At 36.7% G+C, this 17,709-nt stretch overlaps 1 protein-coding gene across 8 annotated transcripts in view; it reads left to right on the plus strand.

Moving 5' to 3' along the window:
• Nucleotides 1-17,709, plus strand: part of LOC107306691 (small conductance calcium-activated potassium channel protein 2) — a 60,720-nt gene that overhangs the window by 25,936 nt on the left and 17,075 nt on the right. For all 8 annotated transcript variants that reach the window (XR_014939544.1, XR_001552240.3, XR_014939543.1 and 5 more), the window contains one exon: nt 13,812-13,953. Coding sequence is in view for 5 of the 8 variants with exons in the window: in XM_085529420.1 (XP_085385546.1) it covers nt 13,812-13,953 (142 nt within the window). In the remaining 3 variants the exon portion in view is untranslated. The remainder of the gene's footprint in view (nt 1-13,811; nt 13,954-17,709) is intronic.

Consider the following 17,709-nt stretch of genomic DNA (forward strand, 5'->3'; position numbering starts at 1 on the left):
TCTGCCCTCAAACTCTTTCGTGTTTATAAAATAATCTCAGAGTGTTTTAAGTTGGATAATTTTATGACTGTTGGGAGACCGTGTGTTGTTAAACCTGATGGAGTTAATGAAAGGCTCCTTCACAAAAACCTTATTAATTTCACAAGAGAAGTTCCGAAATGGCAGCTGCCACTTCTCATGCCAGCTGTTTTGCATTAATGAAGTAACTGTAAAGGCAGAGTGTGGTTGCTGGCACTTATGTATTGGAATTCTAAGTATCCTATGTTGCTATGTCCTCTGAGAAACAAGAGTTGGCATGTAAATAAAATGTGTCCCTGTCTAATTTATCTCACTTGATGGCTCAAACATATTTTTGTGGGAAGTGTTTGTCTGCATTGAGCGTAATTTGTCTTAGGTCATAAAAATATGTCTTAGGAGCTGTAATTGGTAGGTGACAGCATTGTGAACTGCTGTTAGCATCAGGGGGTGTCAGTCCTGCTAGTTATAGGAAAACTTAGTTATTATGGCCCAAGACACAACTATATTATTCATGCCCATTTCAGAATGGGTGCTTCCATGTTTTTAATTTGTAGAAAAAGTATTTTGCATCTTATCACTCCAACGGAGTAGCAGAAATTGTGATTCCTTTCATCCTTGTATTTCTGATTGTTTCTTCCTTAGGATCAGTGACAAAGCAACAAAGCTGTGAGGCACACAGCCTCCCAGTCCTCAGGCTATTATGCAGTAGAGCAAATGGATAAAAATTTTTGTTAATTGTTTTAAAAGTCTGTGGCTTAAGTATAATAACATCCCATAATTTCTTTATTTACAAACATGAAAGTTATTGGGGGAAAAGAAAAAACAACCCCAACATTAAACCCTGGTTTAGTGTTGTAGTTTAACCCAACAGGTAGCTAAGCACCACACAGCCATTTGCCCACTCACCCCTCCATGTGGAATGAGAGAGAGAAGTGGAAGCAAAATAGAACTAGGAGCTGAGGAGTTTGGCTGGAGGCATTTACCTTTCTTTGACTTGTATTCTGCTGCACTCAAGGACTCACATAGGACATGATGTTCAAAGAGATTAAGTTGCTTCCTTTTTCCAACGTGGGAGAAGACCATTGAAGAGCATGGAAAGTACTTAGTTAATAATCAGTGGCTTTATTTTAGAGTTTACTATTTGTTTACTGAGGGTATCACTTAAAGGTGGGCTTATAAAACATTGCACCCCAGCCTTTGGTCTCACTGTGGTGAATGTGACACACTGGTGAAGAATAAATGAGCTGTCCATTTGGTGCTTCAGGCTTGCTTCTGGTAGCTCGGGTTATTTTGTCTCTTGTTTTAATTAGTTTGACCTAAGAATTGTATAAAAAGTGGGGTTTTTTTTTGTGACCTTATGCCAATCTGGTGGCTGGACTGCATCTTTCTAGGCACACGGTAACATATCTATGTCCCTGCACATGATTTTACACTGTGTCATCTAATGAAAGCAATTCTTCACTGTGTTTCAGAAAGAACAATGTAACCTGCAAAGGTTATATCCAAAGTCATAGAGATGCAGCATTGCCTAAAATTGGACTGTGAGATTTCAGATTAAGTATTCATGCTGAAGTACCTGTCTTTCTGTTTTTAATCATTCATCCCTTTGGAAAATCGTTATACGCCTTCAGACTGATAAGATGCTAAAACTGTAACCTTGACCATTTAATCTTCAGTGTTAAATTGCAGTAGATTTTTTTCAAAGGTATCCAAAAGAAAATTGTATTTTCTGTCTAGTTAATTTAACAATAATTTTTCAGCTCTCAGTAATATTTTCAGCATTACTTTTCTATCTGTTCTAAGCATACCAGCTTTTAACAAAGGTGGTGCACAGTAATTTTTAATATTACATGATATTTACTCAAAACAGTTGCATCTCCTTGCAGTCAGATTGATTTGCTTGCATCCTTTGTTCTTTGTGTGCTGGAAGGCAGAAGAACTGCTGATGCAATCAGTGTTCCACAGCAGGATGCTGTTGTCCTTCACTGATGTATTTCTGGAGGAAAGAAGTGTGATTTCTCTTAATTTTTAGAACAGGACATTTTGGCACAGATAACTCATCAAGAATCAAATGCCGTGGATGGATGTTCCAGTGTGTGTTGGGAGTACAACAATCTGTACCTGGAAATGCATATTGGATCAGCTCATTTTCATTTCCTTTTTAACAAAAATAAAAACTTATACTAGAAATAATGTTAGTGTAGCTTTAGTGTTATCAGTCCTGTTTGTTTTGCTGTTGTTGATGTAACAGGCTGTGTTGTGGGTAGGATAGAACATTGAATGAAGGTCTTAGTATACCAACATAAAAGTACACTGAACATATAGAAATGCATTTCTAAAAATATAAAAATGTGAAAAACTTCAGTGGAAATTGCAGTTCTTTATTTGGAATATATAATATTTATTTAAGAATGAAAGGGAGAATCTGTTTTGTAGTACTGTTGTGACCTTGAACAAAGTCATTTAAGCATTTTGTGTCTCTTCCATGAAGAGAATCATATTTGCCATTTGGTGTGTTGTTTTTCCAGTGAATAACAAGATGGTTCAAACTTAACCAGCATAAAGTTCTACTGTTATGCTACATATGGGGTTGCACACCCAGTTTGCAATAAACCAGTTTTACATACAGATTTTTATTTATTTCGTATTTGTCCCAAGTTTGGTGCTAGGTGGGAATTCCACTAAGCCAGCACTTCTTAAGTTTCATTTTGTACCAGTTTCACAATGTTAGTTATAGCTAGGATCCACTCAGATATCTGGGTGATTAGTTCGTGATTTGCTCACAGTTAAAAAACTACATTTGCTCAGTATGTAAGGGTCTCTAGAGGTATAATTTTCATGGCAGAGTGAGCTATGTTCATCTAAAGGATACTACTTTAGAAGAATCCACCAAGCTTTCATAAACAGTATGGCTAATTAGGCAATGCTTATCTGGTTTCTAGGACATACATCCTTCTGTTGTGCTACTTTAATAAACAGTGTCATCCTGACCCATACCTTACCCAAACGGTTTCAGTTTGGCAACACTTAAAGAATGTTAGAAGTGCTGGTGTTTTTATATTGTAGGTAATTTAATTTGTTCTGTACCTTTACTTTATGATTTCTCAGTCTTTGGGAAAAGACATTCAGAAAACATGGGCTATCCCAGGCAGGAAGCTTTGTGGCTGTACCTTAGCTCTGATCATACTTCTATTTTGTCACAGCTCATGTAGCTAAGGGAGGAGTTAAGAGGAGATGGGTGGTGTGGAGAATTAAGACGCTGGATCTGATGTATTTCCCAGGGACTTTAAATTGGGTATCATTGAAGGTCTTTGTTCTTCTTCACTATGAAGAACTCATGATTCAATTGCTTGAATGCAAAAATCTAGACAAATCCAGGATCATTGCTCTATAAGTTAAAATAAGAAGTAATTTGACTCAAATATTTTTTTTTACTTACTATGTCATATTAGTACATTTAAATAATGAACACTTTGTAACTGCAGAAATACAACTTAGGTATGAAGTGGTCCCAATAGCAAGGGAACATGCCTTGAATATATCTCGTTCTTTTCTTCCTCTACTAGAGCAAACATTGTCTGCTGTGCATATCTGATTATTTATTCTTTAATGTTATGGACTTCTATTGGAGTAAGGTGTCTTGGACCTCCATGTTGTTTGTCATCATTACTTACTTGAAATGAGAATCTAAATAAATAAATAAAAAGATTTTTTGCTGTTCTTTGGAATGCTTTCGAGCGATAAATATCAGAGAAGGACAGCTGAAAGTTAAGACACCACAAAAAGTTTTTCTGCAGCTGTGTATGTAGAGCTCCAAAATGACTTCTATTTATTTTTTCAGATGGATTCAGTTTCCTTTTTTATGTCAAATCTTAGAGAAGGACAGTTCAGCCAGTGAACTGAGCGGAGGTGCTACTACTAGTTGTAGCTCCCCAGGGGCTGTTCTCTAGAACTAGACCTGCTCATGTGTATGCAGTTCTCTGTGTCTGTCCCATCCGTGAGCTCACCTCCTGTGTGGGGCTGAGAGACCACTGTAAATTAGATTTCAGATTTTAGCAGGTGTCTTCTTGCTCCTGCTATGTTGAAATTTAATGCTTATTATGTTGACATCCTTAAAGAATGCAATCTGGAAAAGGAATAGTTAGCAACAGGTGAAACTAAAGAAAATATTCATATCAAACCAATAAAGGTGTAGAAAGATAACAAAGATGTGTTCCCACATGTGCATCCTTAGTTCATCAGGAACTAGTTTCCTTGTTTTGTGCTTTCTCACCTGAATCCTGTCCAGAGAGTTAAGTACGGAAGTATGATTTGCCTAGGAATTAGCTCTGTTGGAGAATCAATAGATGCTAGGTAAATTCCGTATCATTAGAGGATTTTACCAACACATTCAGCTTGTAAACCACAAAATGAATGCTATAGATGTTGATAGTGAAAAAGGTAAGCAAACTTCAGGTGACTGAAAAGTATACAGACTATATATTTGGAACTGCTTTTTGAATATGCAGTAAAATCTGTGTGCCTAGAACACTCTAATGAATCTAAGTATTTTTCTTTTAAATTCTGACGGAAATGATAAAATCTCTCAGACCTTTTTTTGGTCATCTGTTTACAACATGCTTTTCTTTAGAATAAGTACTTATGCTGATAACACTGTTGATGTTCTCATGCCATGAAATTTGGGCACATAGAATGGGCTTTTGTATTTCTTTTTGGTTAGAGGAAATACATCAGCTTCTGCTGTGAAAAGTAAGATACTGAAAAACAGTAATTTACATACTGAGAAATGCTATTAGTTCCATGGGAGCAAAACACCTTCAGTGTGCTTGGTTTGTCACAAAACCTTCTTTGAGAATTTGGCATCATCTTTGCTCTGTAATTTGTAGTTCTCGTGTTTACTCCCGTTTACCCACATACGTGTCTAGGAGAAAAGGAAGGCTGACCTTGACATCATTCTGGCAAATATGGCACAAAGGAAAGATAGTGGGCTTAATTTTAGGTGCATAAAGACTAATTCTGCAAGCTTCTACTTCTAAAATTTTTCTTCAGTAAATTACTTCATATTCTTTAGTCGTCAACTGATTGTATTTGGCATTCTGAACTTTAAAAACGAACCAACAACCAACAACAACAAATAAAACAAAATGAAAACCTCCCAGTGGGGGCTTATGAATAAAATAGTATCAAGATGCAAAATAAAGGAAGACTTTAGCAAGGAATTAGTTGCTACTGAATATGAATATACAGAATGATTAATTTTAGAGCTCATTAAGAAGCTTCCTTTGATGTTTCAGAGATTGATATTTCAGTAATTATACAGCTTCATCTACTTCCATTATTAACTTTGAAAAACTGCAGCAAATCATTGAAATAATATTCATTCTTACTGTATCCCCAAATTTCAGACTTTATAAAACGAATGGCTGCGGAAGGGAAATATGCATGAATGTGTGTCTTATTTTGTAAGACTACAAAATACAGCATTCAAAAGTTTTGCTCCAAGGTTGCTTTACTTTGGGCCAATTATATTCATGCATTAGAGCATTCTTTTAACTGAGTGTATGTTTACAGTAGCCTCTGTTACTGAACCTTGTTTGGTAACATATGATATACTGAACTATAGGAAAAGCATCTACCAGGTTTTGGTTTTTATTTTTATTAGCGAGTGTGTTTACAGTCTCAAGACTTTCTGGATTATTTTTTAAACTTGGCTTTGAAAGCAGAGCTGTTATTTGCCAAGAAGTGGTTTGTTAAGGTTTGGCACTTGTCATGGTTTTGTAAATACATCCTCTTCTAAGCATTTTAGGCAGTATCTCTCCAGTAGATTGAAGAGTCATCCTCTCTCCATCTTGAATTCAGCTCAAAGTTGAGGTAGCTTCAAAAAGACATCATGAGGTACTTTGACAACCTGTATCATTATGGGTAGAACAGTGAGGTGAAGATGTTGATATGACCCAGACTTGCCACTCATAGTGAAGGCTCTAGTTATTGACCTTGTAGGTACCAACTATTATCCTGCACCTGTGAGAAACCTAATTAATTGGTTCATCCCTATGCATCCTATTGATGCATGTTGCTTTACCTGTAGATACCTGAGCATCTTATGTATGACACAGCTCAAGAATTAATCTTATTGTGAAACTTCTGGATGTTTAGTTTAAGAAGTCAATTTTTAAACATACATGTTGTTATAGAGAACTTTGTTGGGTTTCATGCAGTTCTGAGCATCTGGGACTTTGGCAAGTCAAACTCCAAAGTGTGAAGGCTGAAAAATAGGATATGGTCATGAAATTACAGTATGCACAACACATACACCAAAGATAATGCATTAAGGTTGTTCCAGACATTACCATAAGTATCAGTACCTGTAACTATTCTCAGTCCAGAACAATTCTAAATCCAGCTAACAATAATTATTAGAGTTCATCTCTTAGTGCTTCAGTGCTAAGAAGCACACTGAGTTTCTCTGCACAGTCTGAAGCAAAAACTGAATCCCTGAGCCTGCTCCATAGCATAAGCAAGTTAGATCTATTCAGAATAACACTGTTCAAATAAAATAAAACATACAACCCAAATAATAAACACTAGGCAAAATTTTACAGTAGGAATAGCCTATGTAAATTTTCTCTAATGGGAATAACCAGTCGTAACTGAATAATAGCTGCTACCGTTAGTCCCAGCTCTTCTGTCTGTTCCTACTGGACTTCCTTTTGTTTCTGTTTTGTTTGTGCATACTTTATTTAAATTGTCCTGTTCGGACACAGTGAACCTGATGCTTTTTCCTCTGCCTTTGATTGACATTCTTGTGAAGAAAAAGCAGCTTTAACACTTATGTTTTACTTCCACATCACCAGTGGAGCATGACTGAGGAAGGCTGGGAGAGTTATTTTGGTAATTTGAACAGCTGCATACAGTATTTAGAGGCGTTTTCTTTTTTTTACTGAGTTTGTGAGGTTGTGTTTCTACTGTTTATTCCTCTTGAGACGGATCACATAAGATCTCCAAATGAGACTTGTGAAGGAAAAGAATTCTGAAGTAAATGAACTGCATGAAAAACATAACTAATCCTGATACAAACTTCAGATGTTGATGATTCAGGATCAAAGAACCCTTTGAACCTGCAAAACTGGTTCTTGCTTATTTGAACATTCCACTTGGTGAGACCTGAGCCTACCATGCTTTTTTCAGGGGCACACTCATTAGGGTCAGACTACGGTGTTCGTCTTTCTCTTTTGTGCCAGGCACAACAGAACCTCACTCTCCTCTTCAGTCAACCTCTCTGTGTCCCTCAAACCTTTTCTATGTGGGTTGTGCCAGAGTCCCTATGCAGGCTGAGGGCCTCCTGGCTTCTGCTCACCACCTCCGTGAGCAAGTGTGGTGCCATGGATCTGGACCTTGCACTGCTAATAGCATAGGTTAGTCAGAAACAAGGCTGAGCCCCAGCCTTGTCTGTGGTGGTAAGCTCCTGCTTGCTTGTTCTGCCTTCCTGTTCTGTGCTGCAATGGACCCATACTTTTCAGTCTGTCTCCAGCACTGGACAGTGAAGATGATGCTTGTGATGCTGCTGCCCTGCCATGAGGTATAACTGTAGCTCACTCCTTCTGCCCATGCAGATAGTCATGTGTATTGTTCATTTTTAACATCACTTCTGCTGTAAGTGAAGTGTGAATCATAAAGAGATTAACAGATCCATCATATGTGTTTATAGGTATAACTTCATCCTAATGCCTGACATTTACCATTTGCCTTGCATTTGGAAATTTGAGGATTAATGTCTTGTATGCATTTTTGTCTTGCTACTGTAACCTTGGTTATTTTTGTTATTCATGTTACCGAATTCAGCTAGATATGTATAATTTCTGTAGATTCTTTTCATTTAAAACTGATAAAAATTGACACAGGCACATCTTAATAGAATCAGCAAGTCTAAGATTAATATGGTATCACATGTGCTTGTCAAAATGTTCAAGTTTATATTCTTTTAGTTCATGCCTATATGGCAAATTGAGCCTGTATTGAAACTATAAGGAATATTTGTCATTCATAGTAACCATTATCCTTCTCCTTATCCAAAAACAAATGGAGTTTTCTGCTGCATTAAAGTAGTAAGTGGAGAGGCACAGACAAAAGAGCAGGAAAAAAACAAAATAAAACAAACTCTGTTTGGATGGTGATGGTAGCTTTTCTTCTGTGGGCAATGACGTAGTCTGAGGAGGCAATGAGAGCTTGCTTTCTAGGGTGAAGTATGCTAAAGTTCCAGTAAAGTATTTCAGGAAGTTACACTAAAAATCCTTCTGATAATCATTTTTATCACTTATTAATATTTTTCTTCAGAGATTCAGCAGTAACATGACCAAAGATGTAATGTACCAAGAAGTGAAAGGGAAGTGAAAGCTGTTAACACATTGCTGTGGGAAGTGTGGGGGTAACAGAATTAATAGGGAGTAACAGTGCTGCTTCTTAACGGGTGCAACTGGATGACTCCAGGCAGTTTCTCAATGTGTTTTGTTTTGGACTGGTTTAAGACTTAGAAGATAGCTTTCCAAGATCCTTAACTTGTTCATCATTCTACTGAATCTCAAGTGCACTGGAAGTAATGATGTGTTGTAGTTAAGTCCCCAAATAAGCATTTTATTTTGTTCTTACACTTGTAAATGTTGAAGGGGAAAAGCATCAAATTTTACATTTCCTATAAACTGGAAGTTTAATTAGCTTAGCAGTTTTCTTGGAATGTTTCTTGATAAGCATACGCATAACAGTGGAGATTTCCTGGCTCAGAATGTGAGATGAAAAGAAAGGCATAGTAAAAGTTCTGAGATGATTGATCATGGAAGCACTGACTGGAAACATTTTAGAAGATGCTCAGCTGAAACTTTGACAAAAAGAAATTGAATTTCTATTCCCCATTCCCAGTGAAGGCAATGGGGATTTTGCACCTGACTTCAATGAAGATAAGGTTTCTCTTTGGTTGCACCACTACAAGAAACAAACAAGCTTGAAATTTTTACATTTATCTAAAGGTAAAGAAGAAAATGTAGGTAACATTTCAAGTAACTTTAGTAACATTCATGTATTCAATTAGATTTGAAACCAAATGGCTCTTCTTGGAAAAACAGAAACTCTTTGCACCTCCTAGTGCTGCAGACAGGTATACCGATTTGGAAGAGCATCAGCTCTTCACAGTCCCAAGAAAGCAAGGCAAGACCTTCAGGAGTGTCAGTCAAATAACTTGTGTGCCTTCTGAAAAGAAAATGGCAAATAGTTTCTACTTCTCTACCCCATGCCCAAGCATTGATATATGAAGGCATTTAGGAGTTTAAATCCCTGTATGTCTCCCACTTATGTTTGAACTGTGATTTATATTCAAGAATAATGATAAACCTTCTTAAAACGTGCCTTTTCACCCTTCTGTTGTTGTGTTGATTTTTCTTTCTCTCTCCTCTGTCAGTTGATGTCTTTTAGATTATTGGTTCTCTCCAGCTTGTTAGTATAGTGCACATAATGCTCATATCACAGTGCTTACGTAACACTTCCCTGTTGGATTTGTTAATTTCACATGTATTTGTCCACTGACATTCTTAATAGTAAGATAATCATCATTTTAACCTCTGTAGAAGGCCTCCGGACTGCTTGATCACAGCACTTGTTTTGGTTGGGCTCAGTAGTGCTACCTGTGTGAATCTGCAATTGTGAAATGCAGGCACTTGCCATAGTGTTTTCCACTTCCATGGATTAAGTTTGTTGGTTTTCTGTGGTTTGTTTGTTTGTTTGACAAAACATTTTTGCTGCTGTTTATAAAACATTTGGAGACTTCAACAGATGTGACAGACAAAAAAGGAAAGGTGCAATATCCCCCCATAAAGGTAGGCCGCATTTCTGATAGTGACAGGGTTGGATGAGTCGATGTTCCTGTTTCATCCAAATGCAAAGATAGGTTCATTTTATTTTCTTCTTTATTTAAACAGAAGGAAATTCTGTATTAATAGGAAAAAAAAAAGGGGGGGGGGGGGGGAAGTTACAAGTGTCTACTGCCTGAGACTAAACAGGCGCTTAGTAACAGAATGGCCCAGTACTGTAATTGAGTGCTAACAGATAGTTAAATCAATCAGCATCTGTAAGTACTGAAAATCATTATGCTGATAGTGAGAGCAGCAGAAAAGGGCTGTTGTTCAATAAGGAATCTGGAATATTGCTTTGACAACCCTAGCAGCTGAGGAATATATTTATATCTTCCTGAGATGAATGGTAAAACTCCCACGCAGTTTGGCTTGGAAGGGCATCAAGTTACTCTATTTTTGCACAAGTCTAACCATTCAGCTATTTTTGGTTTAAATTAGAGTAGTCTCAGGAATGATACATGCTAGTTAGTGAGAACTGACTGATGGCATTTCACAGGAGGCGGCTTTTCTGCAGAGTAGCAAGTTCCAGCTGTAGTGCCACCTGCCTGCCAGCACATTCGTTGTTGGAGAACGAAAGCAGAGGCGATAAATTACACTTCTGCTTGTGCAACTTCAGCCAAGGATTTTCATGCCTCCAGGGAGTGCACAGCTTTACTAACGTCCCTTTATTCTGCTGCTCTGTGAGGCTGGATGTCATCCAGGAAACCTAAGTGTATATAGCTGCAGTTTTAACATAATTAAGTGCTAACTTCTATCTTCAATTTTAAGTGACTCACTGTGTTTCTAGTCCAAGTTTTTATTGACTAGGAATAGTGGAATTTAAACATTTTTTATAGTGATTAAAAAAAAGGAAAAAAAGAGCTATGTTAAACATAATAGCTTTTATCAAACTGAACTTTAATTCCTAAAAGCATAAGTTTTAGAGTTTGTTGCTTGGAACTTATTTTCTGAAAGAAGATTTTTCTTAATTTTTTATTTTATTCCTGAGCTTTTGAGTTTCCAGGTGTTTTTTTTTCATAGCACTCAGAGTGAATGGGTAGTTTAGGAAGAGTGTTTTTTGAATTCTAGTCTATTGTACCCACCTATCTTCCATGATCCATCCAGAATGAATAAATGTCTGTAGAGGTTGATGACAACTAACAGCGAGTGAGACAACGTTGTTCCAGCTGTTCGCTGTGGGTAGCTTTTATCCTCAGCATAGTCCATTGCACCAGTTCTGTTGGAGGTAGTCACAGCAGTGAATATACAGTGATATGGCTGGCTTTTCTCAAGCCTTGAGAGATAGAGGTGCACTGACAGATGAACATGCTTGTTTCCCTGCATGAACAGAGAAGTTCAGTCTTCATATTGTTGTAGTTTGAAAGCAAGTCAGAAGGGTAAATTTTCTGTCTGCCTCCTCAAAACAAAGCTGAAATGCCTCCAGTGTTTCTTTCCAGTGGCTCCCGTGGCTGTACAAATATATCATTGCAATTCCTTCTCTTTTAAGAAAATACTTTTCCTTTTTTTTGGATTCGGAAGTAATAATTCCATTGCAGACACAGTATAGCCAAAATCCAAATCTGCAGATTCTGATGTTGCTCCCACTCCACTGAATGGAGACTCCTGCCAGCTTGGTCTTGAATCCCAAGTAATCATGCTGCATAATGACACAACATAGCACTTAAAAGGATATTCTTGTCATCTTACCAAAATCAGAAGGGTTTATGCATGTGCCGGAACTGTTCACCACAGAGACGTAAAAATCATCAGACAGATTAGAGAGAAAAGAAAACAAAAAAAACCATGACAAAACCAGTCCATCTCCCTGTAAATCTGGCATAGACCAGGGCTATGGGACAGTAACTCTTCTTTACATTGCCTCAAATTACCTGAGGATGTTTGATATGAAAAGTTCCTCATTGTACAGCTGCGAGAGGCTTGTAGGTGGTGTGCTTTGCTATGCTTGAACAGTTGAGCACCAAGCAGGTGATAGGCAGTATTCTTTGCCTCTCAGTCACAACAAAATCACAAGGACTGATGATGATTTTTAAATAGTGTGTGTCATTTCTGAGCTATAACCTTAAAATCCTAATCAGATGAGAGATTCTGGCAGTTTATATGTCCTATCAACTTTTCTATAGTTAACACCACATAGTGCTGAAAGTTAAAAAGATGTAAAAATTCAGATAAGATGTAGGAAACATGCATGTTCTCTTTGTAGGTTAACTGATTTCTATCTGAACTACAGAAATGACCAGGTTCAAGACCTGAAGATAAGTATTAGGGAAATGTGAGCATTTATTATTATGTAACTGACTTGCTAGCTGTGGAGTATGTGTTGTGGCTTCAGCTCACTTCTGTGAAGCTCATCCAAAGCCTCTGGGTCATATCACTTATGTGGTACTCCATAGGGACTTGCATGATGCAGGCTCTTTTCTTGCCTCCTGAATGGAATAAATGTGTCCCTCTCTCTCTCTCTGTGCGTATATTTTACAGCTGTTATATACTAAGTTTGCAAATCGAAGTTTGAAAGATGTGGCATTTAGTGCAGACTGGAAAAACGCAATGTCAGATCCCTTTTTGTTGTGCAGAGCTTAATGGAGTTGAGTTAAATCAAGTTTACAGCTCTGCTGTCATTACTACCATTGTGGTTCTGTATTTATTTAAGTCACTCTTATCATTAGGAGCTATATACACTTCTCTAGATGCAAAACACATTCAAAAGTTTGAAGTGTGTGAGAAGAACAGCACTGACAGAGATGAGGACACAGGCAAACAGTGAAACAGATCAATTGGGATCAATTGATGTATTTTCTGGAAGGTAAAGTGTTTGTAGATTGTTGTAATCATCAGTGCATAGGTGAGACTTCTAAGAAAATAACAAAGTCATTTTGCAGATACGTGCCGTAAATGTAAAGAGTTTTTCTGAATGCTTCTTTCTGCTTATTCTGCATTCCTGCTCCATTTCTGAGGGTGAGTTCCAGGAAGAAGAAGACTGAAGCAGTTATTTTGGTGGTCAGAAGCAGGTTGCTTTAAGGTTTATGAGCACATCCTCTGATGGCACTCGACCTCCTGATTTGGAAACTGGCTGAAATGATACTTGTGATGATCCAGTGGCATCAATAACTAACCTAATGTTTCACAGCAGCTGCAGGCATTGCAATTTTGAGGCTGCAGACACTATTGCAGATATGTTACCTATACAGCAGAGCAGCTCAGTCCATCTATGTTATGCTGTTAAACCTTTTTCCCCCACAGGTTGAGTGTCAACCTGTTTTATTCCTAAATCAGTTTTATTCCTAAAATGTGCCATTATGGCTTCTCAGTTGATAAGATGTGTCATGTGAAAATGAACTTATTCATCAGAACTTGTCTTCTTTGAAGGAGACAAATAATTGTATTAAATTTGAATTCTAAAACTAAGACAAGAAATGGCACATAGGAAATTGTATTTAATAGCGGGAGATTTTTGTAAATGTAAGGTGAAGATTTGCTTTGAGTTCAGCTTGCCCACACATCCTTTTCTGACTTCCTTGTATGTCTCTCACTGCAACAATAAGAGTAGACTGATCCTGCAGAGGATTAGCAGGTCTTGTGCCCCGGTGGAAAAAATAATAATTAAAACCAATAGATTTATGCTATTTTAAGGATAGTAACAGAATCTAATATAAATAAATACTAACGTACAAAATGTCTGAAGGATCGCTACTGCTTGTGCTGTTACTGTGTCTTCAGTTTCCTTACAACTTACGGTTTTTTAACAAGCATTTTATGAATTCTTTGTGGCTGTGTAAAAAAAATAAACAACTGTAGGATACAGGAGTGGTTATATGACCAGCTGCTGAGATTTCCTTATTATAGTACTAAAAATTAACTGAAATTTTTGTAATGAAGTCTCTGTTTTCTTCTTTCCAGGTACCATGATCAGCAAGATGTTACTAGTAACTTCCTTGGAGCCATGTGGTTGATTTCGATAACTTTTCTATCCATTGGATATGGTGACATGGTACCTAATACGTACTGTGGGAAAGGAGTCTGTTTACTCACTGGAATCATGGTGAGTGTTTTTGAATGTATTAGTTGGATATGAGATTGTTTACTGCAATTAATCCCAAAACGTGGTAGTCATAGAGAAATTTTTATTTGATAGCTTCTTAGAGTATGTAGACTCACTTGCATCCTTCTCATGGCCCTTCATCCCATGGTAATAAAGGGTTTACTTCCTCTTGAGGAAAAATTTAATATATGTGTAATGAAATACAGAGAAACAAATTCCACCATGACATAACTTTCATCTTAATCCTTTAATTAAGTAGTAGTAGATTGCATCTTCTCACTTGTCTTTGATGTGTGTAATTGGACTACTGCTACAATTCTGCTTTCTACTTTTGAAATTAGTTGCAAATATAGAAACATGATGGTTTGTATTCTGATAAAGCATCTTACTTGTGCCTAGTTTTTTGCAGTAGTTCTTATAATTTTTATGACATACTGTATGCAGTATTCATTGCTTTAAGTGGGCTTATGTAGTACAATTGTCAGTGTATGAGTTTTTGTTATCATTGAAACAATGCATCTGTTGCTAGGCCATGCATGTTTTCAGTATATTTATTAACTGTTCTGCATATGGATTTCAGTTTTTCTGTATTACACAGAATTAGTCAAACTTGGGGAGTCGGACAATATACGAGTACATATTACAGTGTCTGGTAAATCTATGCATATCTACTGTAAATAAGAAAAGCTCCTGATCATGCCATTCTTATTTGTATTGACTCCTGTATAAATGTGACTGAGATGATCCCTGTGTATATTATGTGTGACAGATATGTATGTGTTTTGTGAACTCCTGCCACTGATCAGAAACAACTGAGCTTGAGGATCTACCTTCTCTTAAAACAGATATATTGGGATTATGGCTGAAAACAAATGGTAGCAAAAAGAAAATTTTCTCAGCTAAACAAACTTTTTGAAAATCTCTTTTTCTTTTTTCTTTTCTTTTTTTTTTTTTTTTTTGGTAAAAGTGCATTTTATCTGCAAAGGGTAAAATGGATTAATGCATTTTTGTGATGTCTTACAGATCTTCCTTTTCTTAAAAGCAAGCAAAGAAAACATCTAATAGGCTTTGGGTCTCTGACCTTTACTACAAAATACTATCACCACATTTTTCTGGTAGAGGAAAATGCACGTCTCTTTAAATACAGAGTTTACAATTTATTTGGAAGATACAGCCTGAACAGAGAGGAATGACTCAGGTGGTTTTTAAAAGGTGGTTATCTAAACTCAGATCTGCCACCTCGTGGGTTGTCTTCCTTTCTTCCTCATTTTGAGCCAGATTTTAATGCCTAAAAGAATGAAAAGTGGTCCGAAGTTCATTAGGAAAGAAAAAGGACAAGCAGAAAATGTTGCCACGGGGATGGATACAGAATTGTCTCATAATTTCCTTCTTTCTAAGCACTATAGAGAAATTAGAAGCAAATGCTTCAAAATGCAGGTATCAGATCATTACTCCTCCTCATTATCATGTCTGGCTAGACTTTCTGATCAGAAGCAGCTAAATTCTGGGTTAGCTTGCAATGAATATGCACTCAGATTTTTCAGCACTTTTTCAGTATGAAAAAAATTACAGTAATAGAAATCTTACGAACTTCAGTGCTATGCAGAAGTGCAGGGAGAACTGATGCTAATCCAGGGGTTTCAGACTGCTATTGGGATTGTAGCAGTGTAAATGACAGCAGCATCCAATCTGTTATTTTACTGGCTGTAGGTCAGCGTATTTTTTTATTATGGTGAAAACAAGGTAAAAACAAAAACACAAGAACAGACTCCAGATTATTGCACATATTATTCTGTACACCTTTAATCAGATAGAAAGTGAACCAATAGGGCATATTTGTCATTCTAGTTTTCTCAGTACTGTTTACGTTCAGATGCGAAGTAATGTGTCTGTTGTTTTCATTGTTTGGGTGAAAAAAATGAAGTGCCATTTAGATGAAAAACATTTATTTTTTTCACAGCAGAAGTCAGATATGTTCCTTTGAAAACTAAGGCTGTAAAATGTTCTGACACCTTTTATTGGTTTTGGGTTGTATGGTTTTTTGTTTGTTTTTTCTTTTCTGGTTGTTTTGGGGTTTGGGTGTTGGGGTTTTTTTTGGTGATTAAATATTCTGCCAATACTTTGGAACTATTAAGTCTTTAATCAGGGTTGCATGGTAATGAGTTTGATATATTTAACTTCAAGAGAGATGTTCTTGACAAAACATTCTAAGGGGCAGAGTCACTGGTATCTTAAAACGTCTCTGAAAGCTTTACATCCCTAATTGCATTCTAGAAGACTGTCAGCAAAATGGCTTTGGCAAGTGATGATCTTTCAGAAGAAAATTACAGAGCAATGACAATTTCAGATCTTGGAATTACTCCTTTTCCTTTTTTAATATTTTTTATTTCCTGGGAAGGATCTGAAAGATATGAAGAATGACACATTGAATGTAATAATGAACTATTTTGCAGCCTAACTTGCTAAATACAAAAGCTTATATGTTTGAAGGTAGCTATTTAAATACAGCCACTCTTCAAAAGCACTTCTTGAAGCAAGCAATTTGTGTTTGTTGTGGAAAAAGCGGGATTTTAAAAGAACAGACTTGCCAATTCCTATTTCAGTGGGGATGATTGATAGTCTGCTTAAAAGATATACCAGAATAACAGTGACTGTCAGGAATAAAATCAAGCCAAACATGCCATTTGAAGAGGCGGAATATAACTCCTTTACATTCAGTAGCAAGTGCATTGTTAGACTGATGGACAACCAATGCAGTGTTCTTTTGGATAGGGTCCCTGTTAAAAAAATAAAATTAAATTAAATACATATATTAATATATATATAAAGGAGAATGAGTAGAAATACGAATGCAGATGAGTAGGCTGAGCTCAACAGCAATGGGAGCACTTTGTGCTGGTTTATGTTTGCAGCGTTTTCACTCACTTGATGACTTTACAGATGCAGTAAACCTTAGAGTGGCTTAAAGGAGATATTGGTAGAGGGAGAAAGTTTGAAAATGGATAAGAAGTTTTGTATTTAGTGACCAAGATGAAGAAGACTTTGAATCAATTAATGACCTCAAAGGATACTGAGTAGCACCTGCTCTCATGTGACAACAGGGCATCTACTTTTATCAATTCATAGTTTTTATGTTTAGAAAAAGTAGAATTGACTCTTCCTGCTGTATTATTGCCATCGCATGGCAATTGTGGCACAATTGCTAGCAAGTATGTGTTTTGATTTGTTTTTTTAATAATATTACATGTAAAAACTGTATGATGGATTAAATAATAGCAGTCCATTCTTGTGACTGCAAGATACAAGCAACTGCTTGTAAGGTCTGAGGATTATTTTCCTTTAATGTTGAGCAGTATGTAGTGAGCTTGTGCATGTGCTATATGATGCAGAGATGAGGATCCAGAATCTTCTTGAAGGGCCAGCTTAGTGGAAAAACCAGACATGCTGAACTGGTAGGCCAAATTTATCCTGCTGGAAGATTATAATTGGCAATTGTCCTGTTTCAGGGTATGCAAAGTTGTTGGCTGTGGCTGGGATAGAAGATTGCTTTAGATGAAATAACTGTTCTTTCAGAGTCTTGTCGTGTTGTTGCCAAAACTGCAGCTTAAATGGTTCTGTTATTGAAAGGAACTCCAAAGAGATCATTATCCCATGAAAGAAACAATTTAATTATGAAGATTTTCTTAAATTTAAAAAAGTGGCTAAGATTAGATGTTTAATCTGGAACACTTTTAAGTAGCATCTTTTAACTGCTGA

Source organism: Coturnix japonica, chromosome Z, assembly GCF_054131305.1.
Source record: "Coturnix japonica strain WE chromosome Z, WE-NBRP24, whole genome shotgun sequence".
NCBI lineage: Eukaryota > Metazoa > Chordata > Aves > Galliformes > Phasianidae > Coturnix > Coturnix japonica.